The sequence below is a fragment of the Chionomys nivalis genome, chromosome 2, assembly GCF_950005125.1.
Source record: "Chionomys nivalis chromosome 2, mChiNiv1.1, whole genome shotgun sequence".
Taxonomy (NCBI): domain Eukaryota; kingdom Metazoa; phylum Chordata; class Mammalia; order Rodentia; family Cricetidae; genus Chionomys; species Chionomys nivalis.
In genome coordinates, this window is record NC_080087.1 from 54,158,281 (window position 1) to 54,175,463 (window position 17,183).

At 44.6% G+C, this 17,183-nt stretch overlaps 1 protein-coding gene across 1 annotated transcript in view; it reads left to right on the top strand.

Moving 5' to 3' along the window:
• Positions 1-13,337, top strand: part of Lama4 (laminin subunit alpha 4) — a 144,866-nt gene extending 131,529 nt beyond the window's left edge. Inside the window, 6 exon segments of the mRNA XM_057762244.1 lie at positions 485-640; positions 1,701-1,860; positions 4,256-4,386; positions 6,219-6,312; positions 6,718-6,837; positions 12,896-13,337. Coding sequence (XP_057618227.1) covers positions 485-640; positions 1,701-1,860; positions 4,256-4,386; positions 6,219-6,312; positions 6,718-6,837; positions 12,896-13,041 — 807 coding nt within the window. The 3' untranslated portion in view covers positions 13,042-13,337.
• The last annotated feature ends 3,846 nt before the right edge of the window (positions 13,338-17,183 follow it).

Genomic DNA, 17,183 nt, shown 5'->3' on the forward strand with positions numbered 1-17,183 from the left:
TATTGCACCAATCACAGCAACACACCTTCACACAGTAAACAAATGCCCCACAATAGCTTCTCAGCTAGGAGCAGCTTCCTAAAGTACCCTGCCAAAAATATAACCTGTACACAGAAACTAGCTTTAAGTCACTCAATCCAGAGATAATAAAACAGGTGAACACTTGTCTAATACATGAAGTGGTAAACCCAAGGAGAGCCAGAAAAACAAAAAGATGCAAGAATGCATCAAGCAAGGAGGTATTCATAATGAAGGCATCTGCTTTATTAATCAAGGAATAAAGTTTCTGACACTCCAAGAACAAGATAGCCAAAAGCCTACTAAGAGGAAGAAAGAAAGCTGCTGCCCTTCAGAGATGGGTTCACGGTTTAAGAACTTCCTGTACCTTCCCACAGCATTGCAATACCAGGGTTCAGAGGGTAGACAACCTCCCCTCTGTTTGGGGCCATCACTAAGCCAGGCTCTTCTCCTTCTCTCTATCCAGGTGATATTTAGTCGGGAAAAGAACAGCGGCCGACTGGTCATTGATGGTCTACGAGTCCTAGAAGAAAGCCTTCCTCTAAGTGGGGCTGCTTGGAAAATCAAGGGTCCCATTTATCTGGGAGGAGTGGCTCCTGGAAGGGCTGTGAAAAACATTCAGGTAAGGGGCAGGGGCAAGATTAAGGCACTGACCCTTGAACCGGAAGATCACTGAATTCAGGTCCTCATTTCACAGAGTAGGAAACCAACAAAAGTGAAGCGGTTTTGCTGGAGAAGAAGGATCCTAGGCTGTTCCATGGGCTTCCTGCCTGCCCTGGGGCATTACAAAATCAGCTGTCACCTTTTATTTTTAAAATAAAAGCGAGGTGAAGAAAGCTTGGTAGGTCATGAAACTTTCATCTCCAGGGCATCTCATTACTTCATTGGCTCACAGAGAACAGAGAACAAGTCATTGCACTGTGTTACTGAGTTGGGGAAAAAAAAAAAAAAAAAAACCTTCAGCTCATTTAAAATTCAGTTCCAGCTTTTCTTTTTCACATATAATTTTTAAATATGCAAGGAATATGGGTGTAAGGTGAAGAATTAAGAATATAAGAAACATTTTTGTGCGTTGAACTGTAACCACTGCAGGTTTTTAAAATGTTTCTCAGCGAAAGGAGGGTACCAAAGGGTTTAATTTATCTTAAATGCAAAGGTAGAATTGATTTTTGTCACAGCGCCAGTACAATGTTAAGATCCTAGAAAAGGCAGTTTACATTATAATTTGTCCCGGTCCTGGGACAATCATTTTTCACTGTTCCCAAGTGTAGTATAGAATCAGTTGTCTAAAGTGTCCCCAAGTGCCACATCCTACAGCACGACAGATTCACACCTGCCTTATGACTAATGAAGCCCGCTCGGCAAGCTTCTTTGCGGACGATTTCCCTCCAAGTCCCCGATCTCGGGCCCAGCCCTCGTTCCTGGAAAACCATAGCTGCAGCTCTCATTTCGTCACAGCCTGCAGAAACGTTTCAGTTCCTTTGCTTAATTACTGTGTGCCAAGGTTATGAAATACAAAATTCCAGCTTCCATGAATTAGCTAAAAGTAATTACCTGGAGCCATATTGATCATTCAGAAAGGACAGGGGCTGAGACTGTTCCTCTGGAACTCACTCGTTTGCTTTCCCATGGTGCATCTGGCCCTGAACAAGGGGATTTTAAGTGACTTCTTCTTCTTTCAGATTAACTCCGTCTACAGTTTCAGCGGCTGCCTTGGTAATTTGCAGCTCAACGGTGCCTCGATCACCTCAGCCTCACAAACGTTCAGTGTGACCCCCTGCTTCGAAGGGCCAATGGAAACTGGAACTTACTTCTCAGCAGAAGGAGGCTATGTGGTCCTAGGTAAGGCGACTGCTCCGGTGTGATTATGGTTGGCCCCACCTAAACTGGAGGGAAAGCTCGCTCCCCCAGTACAACGCATCCGGAAGGCGGGCCTGTGAGAGGAAATTCAGTCCTTGCAAAGATGAATGCTGTTCTGGTGTGAGTGGATTCTCACTTTCTGCTATTCGCCGTCAGAGTGAGCTGTTGTATAGAAACCCTGGCCCCTGTCCTCTTTCTCTGTGCGCACCATGCCACTTCTGCAGGAGGAACCTCAACAGATGCTACCGCCTATACTTCCCGGCTCCAGGACTGAGAAGCAAACAGACCTCCTTCCTTTAGATATCAGCCAGTGTCAGGTACCCTGTTAGAGCAACGTAACAGATGACAACGATAATATATGGCGAAAGCCTGAGTCCTGAGATGCCCCTTTCCTGGAGATAGCTGACAGGGAACTTTAAGCCCAAAGTTAAAATTTAATAATGCTAAGCTCATCCCTGTAAAGTCCCTCTTTTGGGGACCACTTTGATCGCCTTTACTGTTTCAAATCCAATATGCAGCACCCTGGGCAAACTTGTGGACGCAGACCATAGTGGCGCAGAACTTTCTTCACTGTCCTGTAGCATGGTCTCTGTCAGCTCTTGGCCACCTTATTCCTTCTAAGTTTTCTTATCCGTGTGAACTACTGTCCCCACTGAGGGAACTTACACTCCCTCCACCTGCTCTGAAGCCCCAATACAACACTGGCCTTCAGAGATCTTATTCTGAAGATTTTCCCCAACCATTACTGCGCTGCTCATGCATTCAGCAGCTTTTATTGCATGCTACCTATACGGCAGTCCGCGTGCACACCTCCTGTAAGGCAGTCCGTGTACACACCCCGGGTACGGCAGTCCGTGTACACACCCCGGGTACGGCAGTCTGTGTACACACCCCGGGTACGGCAGTCTGCGTTCACACCCCCTGTACAGCAGTCTGTGTACACACCCCGGGTACGGCAGTCTGTGTACACACCCCGGGTACGGCAGTCTGTGTGCACACCCCGGGTACGGCAGTCTGCGTTCACACCCCCTGTACAGCAGTCTGTGTACACACCCCGGGTACGGCAGTCTGTGTACACACCCCGGGTACGGCAGTCTGTGTACACACCCCGGGTACCGCAGTCTGCGTGCACACCCCCTGTACAGCAGTCTGTGTACACACCCCAGGTACGGCAGTCTGTGTGCACACCCCGGGTACGGCAGTCTGTGTACACACCCCCTGTGCATCAGGCAGTCTGTGTACACACCCCCTGTGCATCAGGCAGTCCGTGTGCACACCCCCTGTATGGCAGTCTGTGTGCTGGGTGATGCTGGGTGACAGTTCCAAAAAAAAAAAAAAAGACTATACACAGCCGTCATCTCACTCACAGCAGCAAACATGCTATGAACATAAAGGAATAACCCTTCTTTATGATGCAACCCCTTAATGGGTTTGATAAAAACAACCTTTGGGAATTTTGTACAACCTCTGATAAGGAGACCATGATGTGACCAGGTACACTTTCATAAATAACCTCTCATGTTCAGTAGAATGTGATTAGAGGCAATTGCCCTCTGCCTACCTCAGGATTTTGCCTTCCTTCCCTGCCCACTCCCATTCACTCCTACTAAAAACATAACATTCAAGTTTCTTAGTCTTTAAAGAATTCTGAGGTTTGGACAGTTTGAAATGTATAGTCAACCATATAATTTATGTTCTGTTCCTTGAGCATTACCAGGAGGACTGGGCATGGTGGTGTACCCCTTTAATTCCAGCTTTCTTAGGATCTCCACGAGTTTGAGGCCAGCCTGGTCTACATAGCAAGTTCTAGGCTAGTCAGGGCTGCACAGAGAGACCCCTGCTAAAAACAAGAAGAAAGGAAAACTGTGTTGGGAAATAAATATTTAACTTGTTTTTGAGTAGTATGTCAAGTCGACACTATCAAGATTCCTAGGTTTGTAATGAGGCTTTAATTACCTGTATATCGGGGTGTGTGAGGGATGTGTGTGCACATGAGTGCAGGTGCCAGAAGAGGGCGTCTGGTCCCCGGATCTGGAGTTACAGAAGGTTGTGAGCTGCCCAGTGTTAGTACTAGGATCTGAACTCAGATCCTCTGAAGAGCTGCATCTGCTCTTAACTGTTAAGCCATCTCTCCAGCCCCACAGCTTCTCTTTTTCTTTCTTTTTGTAAGATTAATTTTATGTGTACAAGTGTTTGTCCACCACACGCATGCCTGGTGTCCACAGAATCTAGAAAGGGTGCTGGGTCCCTTGGGATTAGATGGTTGTGAGCCACGATGTGCATACTGGACTAATTTTAGCACGTCGTCCTCACAAAATCACACCGGAGCTAGACATTGTACTTTTCTCTTCTTGGCAATTTCTGTTTCTCTCTGCAGATGAGTCTTTCAATATCGGATTAAAGTTTGAAATCGCCTTTGAAGTCCGTCCCCGAAGCAGTTCTGGAACCCTTGTCCATGGCCACAGTGTCAACGGAGAATACCTGAATGTACACATGAAAAATGGACAGGTATGGCTTGAGAGTGAACCGCCCATCTTGTCTCACCTTGGATGCTGATGTAAAGCAGCAGATGTGTGTCACAGAATTATTTCTTCAGTCTCTCTAGTGGGAAAAAGAGGAAACTTGAACATGAGATTTAAGTGTGTGCAATGTTGGTGCTCACATTCGTGTACTGGGAATTAATTAGAACAGAGTCATGAAAATGTGGCAAAGCTACCAAACAATCACCAATAACAGCATGACATTTTAATAAAAGAATTAGAAGAAAACTTTTCAGCAAATAGAAGGTAAAAATATATCCACTTTCAACATTCACAAATGTGAAAGCATCTTGCTAAAGATTTATAGCTAACTGCAGTTATGTGTATACATACACATATGTTCACGCATATTATTCTCAGTTACTAGAAGTTTGTATTGGGTTATAGCTAAATACCACATTCACCATAAGATAATACCAAAGAATATTTAGAAAGATAGTCAAATAAGTTTCAAGGAAAGGAATATTTTCATTATGCCTCAGACTTAATATAACCAAGTTTTTATTTGAGTTATAATGCAATCAATTAAGGCATAAAAATTTAAAACAGCTTTCATAAAACCCTGACATGAATCCCCAGAATATTTATGTGTGTTTATATTATATATAAATTATATATATATTACATATATATTAGTTTTATAGTATATACTATATGTATTAGTTACTAGGTATCAGGTATATAATATTATATATATACTATCAGGTATAGGTATCAGGTATATTATATATATAATAACTATATATTATACATATTAATTACTAGGTATCAGTTACTAGGTATCAACCACTAATATAATATATAATATTATATACTATAATGTATAATATTACTAGTATAATATTATATTATTAGCTATAGTAACTATATGTATGATATACAGTTTATATTTATATATTATATAATTTGCAGTATATAAAATATACTGTATATTATACATACTAGTTATTAGGTATCAGGTACTAAAAGATTCATGAGTGAAGTGTCTTAGGCCTCCTATCATCTCAAGGATATGTATAGTATTATCATTTTAATTTTATATCTGTGAAAAATGGGGTAGAAAGTAAATAAATGGAGGCTATGCAGTTTGGCTTGAAAGTTCTCTTAAACGGTATCTTTTATTTTTCCATTTCTGATTGAAAAAAATTTCATTCAATATATTTTGATCATTATGATCTCCTCCCTCAACTTCTCCCAGAGTCTTCCTACCTCTCTACCCACCCAATTTTGTGTTCTTATACCTCTTTTTTAAAAAATGGGGGAAAAAAATAAGCAAAAGACCAAGAACACAAAAAAATGCCACAGAGAGAGAGAGAGAGAGAGAGAGAGAGAGAGAGGGAGGGAGGGAGGGAGGGAGGGAGGGAGGGAGAGAGAGAGAGAGAGAGAGAGAGAGAGAGAGAGAGAGAGAGAGAGTCCACAAAGGGCCATTGAGTTTGTTTTGCATTGGCCAACAACTCCAAGGCCTGGGCCTTCCCTGGAGTGGCTCCAGTATCTCAACCTGCTTTGTACGAACAGAACAGGACCTATAAACTGGGCAAATTTGTTCCCTTACAGTTCTTACCATTCCTCTGTGTTCTCTCCAGTCGGATAATTTTGTTCTCACTCCAAAGACTTGAACTATTTTAATTCAAACTCTTCCATTACCTGTCAAAGACTGACCCCTTGTGTTCACATTGCAACTGTACTCATGCACGAGCATTTATTCGAGGTATTGCTTCTCTGTGGTAAATTAGTTATGAAATCCAGTTTTACCATGATGATGAGAAATTAAACTGACTATAACGTGTCCCATCCACGCAGGTCATAGTGAAAGTCAACAACGGTGTCAGGGACTTTTCTACCTCAGTAACACCCAAGCAGAATCTCTGTGATGGCAGATGGCACAGAATCACAGGTGAGGCACCTAAAGGGTCCTGTGCATGCCTGAGCCTGCACAGCACATGGGAGGTGGAGGATGGTGCACCGTTATGTGATTCCTAACAGATGACAAGAGAAAAAAATAAAGAATCGTCAGACCAAAATGTGCATTGAATACACGAATCTGAATGCTGCCAAAATACAAGACATGGACATTTTGGAGCAAGAAACATGTAGAAGTGTGTTCTGATAGTCCTTCTTGTTAAGGAAAATATCATCACTATTGCTCAATTAGATATGCTTAGACATGATTGCTATTTTCAATGATAGCAAAGTTTGGGAATTTTTATTCTAGAATGTATTGGTGTTGTGATACATTAGTTTCTTTCATGTAAAAATTATCCCAGCAACATGTATGACCGGTCTTTCTCCTGTCTCTCAGTTATTAGAGATGCAAACGTGGTTCAGCTGGATGTGGATTCTGAAGTGAACCACGTGGTTGGACCGTTGAATCCAAAGCCAGTTGATCACAGGGAGCCTGTGTTTGTTGGAGGCGTTCCAGGTAAGTATGTCCCAGAGGGACAGGCTTCCAAATCCAGGAAAACCCAGTAAGCTTTTATAATTGCTGCTATTATATTAAAAATTGAGCCATGTATTTGTCATAACACCTAAAAATCCAAAGGGTTTTACATGTTGCAACTCTTAATGGAAAAGAGCAGCAAAGTGCTGAGTTCGATCTCAGCATTGAAGAAAACAAAAAGAAAAAAAGTAAATTGTCAAAACTTATAATTCCTGATTCAAGATTCCCAGCACATAAGAATTAGCATGCCCACTGGGAGATGCCACTCACTCTTGCCATTCTTACTGCTCATTCTCCTCTTCCCCTTTTTCTCCTTTAAATAGCCTCTATACATTCACAAACACAACTCTCTCCCTCTCCCTCTTTCCCCTTTCTCTCTCCCTTTCTCTCCCTCTTCTCCCCCCTCCCCCATTATGAATGAGAGCACTGTAGGACCTGAAAACCCTAAGGATTAAAAGTTTGCTGACAATCACTCCCCCTACACAACCGAGAAGAATGCCTGCTTCCCCTGTCCAGAACTGATCTGACTGCAAGTAACACATGGCTCAGATGGAATAGCATTCCCTAAGAGAGGTTTCCATCTACAGTCCGGTAAACAGCAGCCAAAATAGTGCCTAATTCAGGATAGTGAGAAGACACTTATGGGCCCCCTGCAACTACCTTTTGCCTCAGAACAATGACCATTATCTTCCGTTGAACAAGGCTGTTCTTACGTATTTCTCCAACTTGGAAAAGTTGAAAATGAGAAGTACAGAGGATATAATATGGAGATATTGAAGTTTCATCTGGAATTTGGTGAGGATTTTAATAATCCAAATAGATTTTTAACACTATCATACAAAAGCAGTGAATAATTTAAAACAAAAATCTACAGATAAAATCAATTATCTCATCTCATGTCCTCCCAAGTATTCTTCTTTCTAGTCTGACATTTTCAGATAGGAGCTGTAGTGGTTGGGATGAGAATGGCCCATGGGTGAAGCGTGACCTTGTTGGAGAAAGTGTGTCACTGGGGTGGTCTTTGAGTCTCTTCTCTTCTCCTCTCCTCTCCTCTCCCCTCCCCTCCCCTCCCCTCCTCTTTCTCTCTCTCTCTCTCTCCCTCTCTCTCTCTTTCCCTCCCTCCTGCACGAGGATCAGAATGTAAAGCTCTCAGCTACTTCTCCAGCATCATGTCTGCCTGCATACCACCACGCTTCATGCCATGGGAATTAGGATAATGAACAAAGCCTCTAAAACTGAAAACAAGCCCCCAGTTTAATGCGTTCTTTTGTAAGAGTTGCCTTGGTTGTGGTGTCTCTTCCCGGCAATAGAACCATGACTAAGACACCAACCAGCATTAACAATAACGGTAATCCAGGAGCCAAAAGGCGTAGTCAAGACCCTCAAAGGCAGCCCCCTCTTCTATTTCACACAGGCGCTCACACCGCTGTGCCCCAGACCTCGGCCTCTGTTCTGGCTTTGATTCTGAACAGGGCTCTAGAGAAGGCCCCTCACGTCAGTACCCTGTAAAAACTCTCTCATGTCAATTCTATTTCTCCATATTGCTTCCTCCCTAGAAATCATGGTGTAGCTTTCACTATTTCCCAGGCTTCCAGCACACACAGAATTAAACAAAGCATGCACCTGTCCCCTTTGTGCCCTGGCCTCAGGTCTCCCTGTACTACCTGAGATTGCAGTTCTTTGATGTGATCAGGAAGCTGATCACACTGTAACAACAAGCCCAGGGCAGAGACAGCAAATTCAAAACAGAGTATGTCTCACTGCCCCCCTCCAGTGACACACTTCCACCAACAAGGCCACACCGCTCAAACCTCCCAAACAGCACCATCAACTGGGAACCTCAAATACCTGAGACTGTGGAAGGCATTTCTCCTTCACACCGTCACAGGTTACTCTAGAGTGCTGTCACAGCTAGACGGCACTCTGCCTGCTGGCGGGGAGCAAGCCCTCATCCCGTCCAGCACTCACTGCTAAGCGCCTGTCTAAGCTCTGGGTGGCCAAGCAAGCAGGTCTCTCCAATGTGAGAGTGACGGCGAGTGTGTCTCTCCAGTAAGAGTGATGGCGAGTGTGTCTCTCCAGTGTGGGAATGACAGTGTGTCTCTCCAGTGTGGGAGTGACAGCGTGTCTCTCCAGTGTGAGAGTGACAGCGTGTCTCTCCAGTGTGGGAATGACAGCGTGTCTCTCCAGTGTGGGAGTGACAGTGTGTCTCTCCAGTGTGAGAGTGACAGTGTCTCTCCAGTGTGGGAGTGACAGCGTGTCTCTCCAGTGGGAGAGTGACAGCGTGTCTCTCCAGTGGGAGAGTGACAGCGTGTCTCTCCAGGGGGAGAGTGACAGCGTGTCTCTCCAGGGGGAGAGTGACAGCGTGTCTCTCCAGTGTGGGAGTGACAGCGTGTCTCTCCAGGGGGAGAGTGACAGCGTGTCTCTCCAGTGGGAGAGTGACAGCGTGTCTCTCCAGGGGGAGAGTGACAGCGTGTCTCTCCAGGGGGAGAGTGACAGCGTGTCTCTCCAGGGGGAGAGTGACAGCGTGTCTCTCCAGTGGGAGAGTGACAGCGTGTCTCTCCAGTGGGAGAGTGACAGCGTGTCTCTCCAGTGGGAGAGTGACAGCGTGTCTCTCCAGGGGGAGCCTTACAGCACTTGCTCCTCCCTGTGCCTGAGCTGTTCACCTTGTGATTCCAGAGAACTTCATCTTTGCCTTTTGTCTGCTTTCTTAGTCTCTCAGTAAGCGCCACAGACTGAGTGAACAAGATGCACCTAAAAACACAACCAGGGTGTCCAGCCCACGTAATAGGCAGCAAAATTTCACTAGTGAGCCACCCCACAGGGACGCGCAGGGACACACTAACTTGGGGTCCAAGCCACCAGCCCTCTGCCCCTCCTCGTTTCCACCTAGAAAACATGCCAGCAAGCCTTCAGCAAATGCCATTATAATTTAAGCTGACTGTGATTAATTCTATCATCCCGAGCTGCTTGAGTTTAATTCCACTAAAATGGCATCAGAAACCAAGGCAGTAAGAATGATAATTAAAGAAATTAAGCATAGAAATCCTGTATGTCCTGAATTCTCTTGAAATGCCAGTCACTCTTATACAATTCGTCACTTTGATGACACATTTTTCTCATGTCCCAGTTTGCTTCCCAAGACTGTGATAAACACTGTAATCAAAACAGCTTGGGGAGAAATGGAGAGAAGTTGAGCCAGGAGCTCAGGTAGAGGCCCTGGAGGAATGCTTTTTACTGCCTGGCTCCTCAGTTTCCTTTGTATACACGCCCAGGGCCACCTGCACAGGAACAGTACTGCCCATCACGGGGTGGGCCCTTACCCATCTGTCATTAATCAAGGAAATACCCCGATGACACACCTGAAGGCCAGTCTCACGGAACCAATTCCACACGTGTGGTTTCTTCTTCCCAGGTGACTCTGGCTTGTATCAAGTTGACAAAAAAACTATCACATCTCACTAGAAAGTTAATGAACAGCCTGGAAGTGGTGGTTCATGCCTTTGATCCCAGCACTTGAGAGGCAGAGGCAGGTGAAGCTCTAAGTTTGAGGCCAGCCTGATACACATGCAGATCAAGATCTAGTACAGCCAGGGCTATACGGAGAAACCCTATCTTGAAAAAGAACAGAAAAGTTAAATAAAAAAATAAAAAGAGGGGTGCACCCACACACTGAGGCAATGGGGATGATCTATCGGGAACTCACCAAGGCCAGCTGGCCGGGGACTGAAAAAGCATGGGACAAAACCGGTCTCGCTGAACATAATGGACAATGAGGACTACTGAGAACTGAAGAACAATGGCAATGGGTTCTTGATCCTATTGCATGTAATGGCTTTGTGGGAGCCCAGGTAGTTTGGATGCTCACCTTAATAGACCTGGATGGAGGTGGGTGGTCCTTGGACCTCCCACAGGGCAGAGAAACCTGCTTGCTCTTTGGGCTGAGGAGGAAGGAAGACTTGATTGGGGGAGGGGGAGGGAATGGGAGGTGGTGGCGGGGAAGAGGCAGAAATCTTTAATAATTAAATTAATTAATTAATAAAAAAATAAATAAATAAATAAAAAGAAAGGTAATAAATAAAATTCATTTAACCATCACACACACACACACACACACACACACACAATCAACCTGCCTATATGGTAATTTAAAAATTAAAGAGTCTTTGAAGTTAGTGAAGCCCATTCCCAAGTCTTAACCAATTGCTATTGAAAACTCCACATTATTTTCTATAAAATATAGTCAAGTCTTCTTTCCATCTTGGAAACATTCTCTCTTAAAAGTATGTGTTGGGTGATGGGGAAATGGCTCTACAGGTAAAAGTACTTGATGCTTAAGCATAAAAGGACCTGCACGAAATCTTGATATTGTTCACAACATGACTATAGCCCCAACACTGACAGCGACAGAGACAGGAGGAACTCCGAGCCTCAACAGCTCTGTATCGTAGTGGGAAACAAAGTAGTGTGCTCGGAGTTTGGGGAGAGACCCTGCCTCCAAGAAATGAGGCAGTGAGAGATCATGAAGGACACCCAACACACCCCTCTGACTTCTGCACACCTAAGTGCATGCACTACACACATGCATACATATAGACACACACACATGAACATAAAAACAAACAAATGTATTAATTTTGTTAATCAATTACCTAGGGCCCTGGGGTACTCTTCTGACACTACTTAAGATTAATTTTATGGTAAATCATGCAGATCATAATTGCTATGCTAATTGTTTCCTCCAGATGATTTTCTGCATGAACCGAGCAAGGGCGGACCACTCAGGCACAATAGAAGCCATGTTCCTTTGTGCCTGGGGTGGCAGAGGCTTTAGAGGTTTCCCCTCGAGCCTTCCCTCGGTTTTTATTCTGAGGATGAAGTCCACAGAGCAGGCTTTGCAAACATGCAGCCACTGTAAATTAGATACGAATAAAAGGAAGTGGTCTCTGGGGCCCCTTTCACATCTCCAGCTTTACGATTACCATTCTAAAGACAGAATGCAGCTTCTGCTCTTCATTTTTAGTGCACAGCTTCTGTGCAGACTTACTCTACACCGCAGAGAAGTACGTATGGCAACAGTTGCTTGATGCTGTTTGCTTGGTGTTCTATTTTATGTTCCTTTCTGAGTTAGATTGCCAAGTGGTTTTTTTTTTCCTTTTGTCTGCCACTGCTCATATAACTGTGTGTTATAATGAGCTTTGACTAAATGGATTTCAATTTTATAGTATTTATAAGCTCTCTAAGTTGCTTTAATTTATATCGCTTCTCTCATCCCAACACCAGCCTTTTTGTATTGTATTTACCTATACAATAAATAAACACCAGCCTTTCTCTAGATGCCTAATTACTGTGAGATGAGATGGTTCCCCGACATACAAGACACCTGTGTCCATACAGAATCTATGCTACCTACCACTTCCCTGTTTATAGTTCTTAAGTCCTGAGCTCAGAAAAATTCAATTTTACCTCGTTTGAATTCATTGTTTTCTCATTATTTCTGTAAGCCTGCCCCCCCCCCAAAAAAAATAAAATAAAATAGAGAGAGAGACTTAAGGGTGACGGGTAATGAAGATAGGAATTAAACAAAAACATTAAATCTGTCCAAAAATAACATGGAAGCTCAAATTCCTTTCCCTTCTCAGCAAAACACAGTAAATAAACGAGGCCTCTGGGAAATGAACTCGGCACGGCAGGGATAGGTCACGAGAACTCCCTGCTGAGCTTCACGGGGAAGCAGCGAACTGCAGCTCTAGAAAACAGCCACAGTATGCACAGAAATGTGCTCAGAGAAAACATGGCTAGCGTAAACACCCCCTCCACACACACACACACACACACACACACGCACGCGCAATCCCTCATTCTTCAAAAATGAGTGCGGGTCCTGGGAGTCCGCTAGAGGGCCCTGTGCCATTGCTGATGTGGGAATCATTTTGACAGTCTGAGCGATTTTCCAGTTTTTACCAGGAGGTAACATAGGAGTTTGGAATTCCCCCACTGAAATGTCTGCTTTTTTTTTTTTTTTTTTTTTCTCTCTTTTCAGAGTCTCTACTGACACCCCGTTTGGCTCCCAGTAAACCCTACACAGGCTGCATCCGCCACTTTGTGATTGACGGGCGCCCAGTGAGCTTCAGTAAAGCCGCCCTAGTCAGCGGGGCCGTGAGCATCAACTCTTGCCCCACAGCTTGACATAGCAGGACAAGGCTCTTCCTCGCACTGAAATAAACACAGAGCCACTGGGGGAGGGGTCCAAGCTCCCTCCCCCATGGAAACTCTCACCTGGTTGAAGGGGAATTCAATAAATCAGAGACCGGCCACTTCCTATTTCTTATTTGAATTTACACTGTGGGTCCAAAATGTCTGCGGTGGACAGCGATTGAAATGGTGGCAGAATTCCTTCTATTGAGAACCCATGTTCTTCAGCTGGCTAAGTTATTTCTCCTGTCCCTAATAAAGTAGAAGGGCTTCCAAACCAGCCCCAGGATTCCCACAGTGTCACTATGTGGTCAGAGTCACCAGTCTTTCAGGGGAGGTCGTTCAACTTGTTCCCAATGTTTGTCCTCGGCTCCTTTGCCTTAGATTTCCTGACTTTTTCACAACCTAAAATTAGATCATCCGTTTTCGTCTTTACAAGAGTGTTTTCGGTTTACAGTAGGAGGACCTGGTTTAGAAACAGCTCTCCCGGATTGTGCTTTCATGGAGCTGGGGAGATGAGTCCTGAGATGGGAGGGGTCTGAGTCCAAGCCTAATGGAGTTGGCTCCTCAGCCCCACACCGTTTCAGGTGTGTTAACCTATGATGTCCCAACAGAAGCCATGTGTGCAGCAGCATTTAGAGGGCACATGGATGTGTGAGCATCCGCACTCACGGGTCTCATGTATGTGTGCACACATTAATGTAGCACGATTAATAAAAACTCAGAAACAGAAAGTGGGGTTCAACCTGAAGATCAGAAAAGCAGATCAGCCAGCCACTGGCTCTTACCTCTACCTCAGTCCAAAATGGCGAGCCTGCCTCCAGAAATCTCAGAATGAGACTATGTGTGAGAGCTATCTCCTCTTGTCTTATATTCGTCTCTAGGGCTCGGATTAAAGTCATGCACCTTTAGAAACCTACTGCCTGGTTTCTATGGCAAACTAACGTTGCAAACTGGGCTTAAAGGTGTGTGTCAGCGCTACCAGGGCTGTAAGGCTGGTCAGTGCAGCTGTTTAACTCTCTTCAGGCAAGCTTTAGTTATTAAAATACAAATGGAATATCACTACACACATGCATAAACTTTTAAAGGAGAGGAAATTGCAGTATAGTTTAATATTTTCTGGACTGAAAGGAGGCCACCTTTCTACAGAGCCAGTACTTCACCCACTTCCACTCAGAAGATGAGAATCCCGAGTCGTGTACCACTTAAAACCACACAATGACCTTCTGAAACTGAAGCTTCACCATTTACATGACTCCATTCTTAGATGAGACGTCACTCTCCCAGACTCAAAAGGAAAAGGGTTTCCTCCTTCTCCTCTTTCTCTTCCTCCTCCTCCTCCCCCTCCTTCTCCACCTCCTCTTTCTCTTCTTTCAGCTAAGCATAGCATTGTCAGGAGTTGATACAAAGGGAGAAAAAATGAGCTATGTGCTTTTTCTCACTCATGGCCCCTGCCAGTTCAGAGCCCCTACGAAATGAGGAGGTCCTTGTGTGATGGAGCCCCTTGGTGTGCCTGTGTTCCACGTCCTCTCTTACAGCCACAGCAGACTGGGGAAGACACTGCCTGGGATGAAAAAGACGAGTGTGAACCTTTGAATATTTTCTCTTGTGAGTTTGGGTTATGAAACAAGGAAATCAGACACTAATAGAAGTTGAAACTGAAGCGAATTCGACTGAAATGTGATTTAAGCTTCTCAGGGCACACATCCTCAGGCATGCAGATCTTGGCATTGCCATTCTGTAGATACAGAATGGCACAGCCTCTACCCTTTGTCCAGCAATGATCCCCTCAGCCCTCAGCTGGGAATTAGGCCCATTCATGAGGGGTATTAAACAGTTTCTGCCTTTCTCTGAACATGTATAGGCCTTAACAATTATTGGGGGAGGGGCTCATGAGGCCCCACCTCCCATGAAAATAGGTTATTAAACATTGATAAAGAAAACCTTTTTCAGTGATGTAGCCACCCGTAAGTTGCTCATGACTCTATACATAACCCCTCTCCCATACTCCTGTAACTCCACTCCAACTCACAGATCCCCATGCTACACGTGGGTAGAAGCATTTCTGTCATTGGTGTCCCATCTGTTAGCTCTTCATAAGAAGTTTATACAACTTCAAAAATGGAAGCCACGGTCTGGAAAGATGCCTCGAGGATTAAGAGCAAATACTGCTCTTGCAAAGGACCCTAATTCTTCTCCTAACACGCACTTGTTAGCTCACAACCACGTATAACTTCAGTTGAGGGGGCTCTGCCACCCTCTTCTGTCCTCCTAGGGTGCTACAGGTACATGCATACAGACAAAACACTCATACATACAGAATAAAATGTTTTCTAGTATAAACTATGTGAACTTCTGAATTGTTCAAAGAGTCCAGAATCGTGTCTGGCATGTACATTCAGTAAACACTGCATCAACTACAGGCAAGCAGAGTTTCCGGAAAGGCTATCCCTCTCATATCATCTTCCAGGACATCATAATGTTCCTGAAGGCTGAGAGAAGCAAAACCTGACACTCTACCTTTGATTCCTCTGAGCCCGAGACTTGCTTGAGGGTGTGAGAAGACAGGAGGAAAGACGGACAGCTGTCAGGAAGTTCTCAAAATCAGGGAATAAGGTAGGCTTAAGCCTACAGCAGAGGACACTGGTCCTTGAAGAGACCATGAGAGAGAGATGGGACAGCCAGCGGGGGATGGGATTGAGGGATGACATCCCGATGGTCTGTGTAAGCATGGGACAGAAAGGCACAAGCATGAACGTGTAGGATGACCCCACCAGCCAGCTGCAGCACTTGGATCTCTCCCCAGCTCCAAAGGGTGGCGACAAGAGGAAGCTCAGGATTTATTCTGGTCAACCTAGCCAGATCACACTGAGTTCACGGTGACCTCCGCCCACAGCCTCAACAGATTATCTTTTCAAGTAGTCATGAGCTAATATCAATCTGGAGGCAAGTTATGAAAATATGAACCACTCTGGGAGAGCATGCGTATACCCAGGAATGTGAGAGAATGCAGGGAGACAGTCAGTGTTAAAGCATCCATTGTACTGCAAGGGTGTTTATCCTGGTAAAATCAACAGTGACGCTCCACTGTCAATCCCGATTCTCAGTAATTTGTGTCTCTTGTTCTCCCTGACAATTCTACTAGATATTTATCAGGTTTACTAATCATGTGTAGAAAAGGCTTGGGTTCCACTGTTTTCCTCTGCTTCTTGCTTTTTATTACATTTAAGTACACATATGTGTGGCCAGGTATGCTTTGATGTGTGTGCAGAGGCCAGAGGATGACCTGTGGGAGTCAGTTCTCTCCTTCCTCAACATGACTCCTGTTGAGTTGTAAGACATGGTTCTGATAATATCATTGTTTTCTTTATCTCTTCTCCTCACACTTGGTCACAGCAAAAATCCCTGAAATCAGTCTTCCCTTTCGCAGCCTTCCCCATCGAGTCTAGCCCCATTCTCACTGTGGAAAAGACTAAGGACTTGGGATCTTTTTAGCGTACAGTAATTCAGTGGTAGGGTACTTTCCCAGCATGTGGGAGACCCTAAGTTGGATCTCTAGGGGAAGAAAGAGAGAAGAGAGGAAAGAAGGGAGAAAGTGAAGGAATGGGGGGCAGGGAGGAAAGAATAGCTAGGAAGAAGGAGAGGGAGGAAAGGACTTTTAACAGTGGTTGAAACACTAATCATTCTCACCCTTGGATGAGCTCTTGAGGCCTTCTTGGCACCTTCCCTGCAATCTTTTCCTACTGTTGGGCAACTTTCAGTCTAGACTGAGTTTCCTTTCTCTAAGGAGTGTTACATCTTTACTTGACAACTGTGTTTGAGTCTCATCTTATGTTCACGATAAGGTAGAATTATATTGTCTCTTTGTTGAGGTAGTTTAGACCTATAGAGGCAGGACTCAGAGCCTGCACTTATGCATTGCCTTTCCTCTTTAACTGATGAAATTTCATATACCTCTCTGCTCTCTATAAGCTCTGAGAAACTGGAATTATGACCATCATGGATCAGGCTTTATCTTGAATTTTCAGAACTAGTACTCTGGCTGTGAGCAGGACTTTCGAAGTGAAGTAGTCTGCCTTGTCAGATGCAGCCAACGGCTTCTCATCGTGTGTGCTCTACTGACCACATGTTTCCTT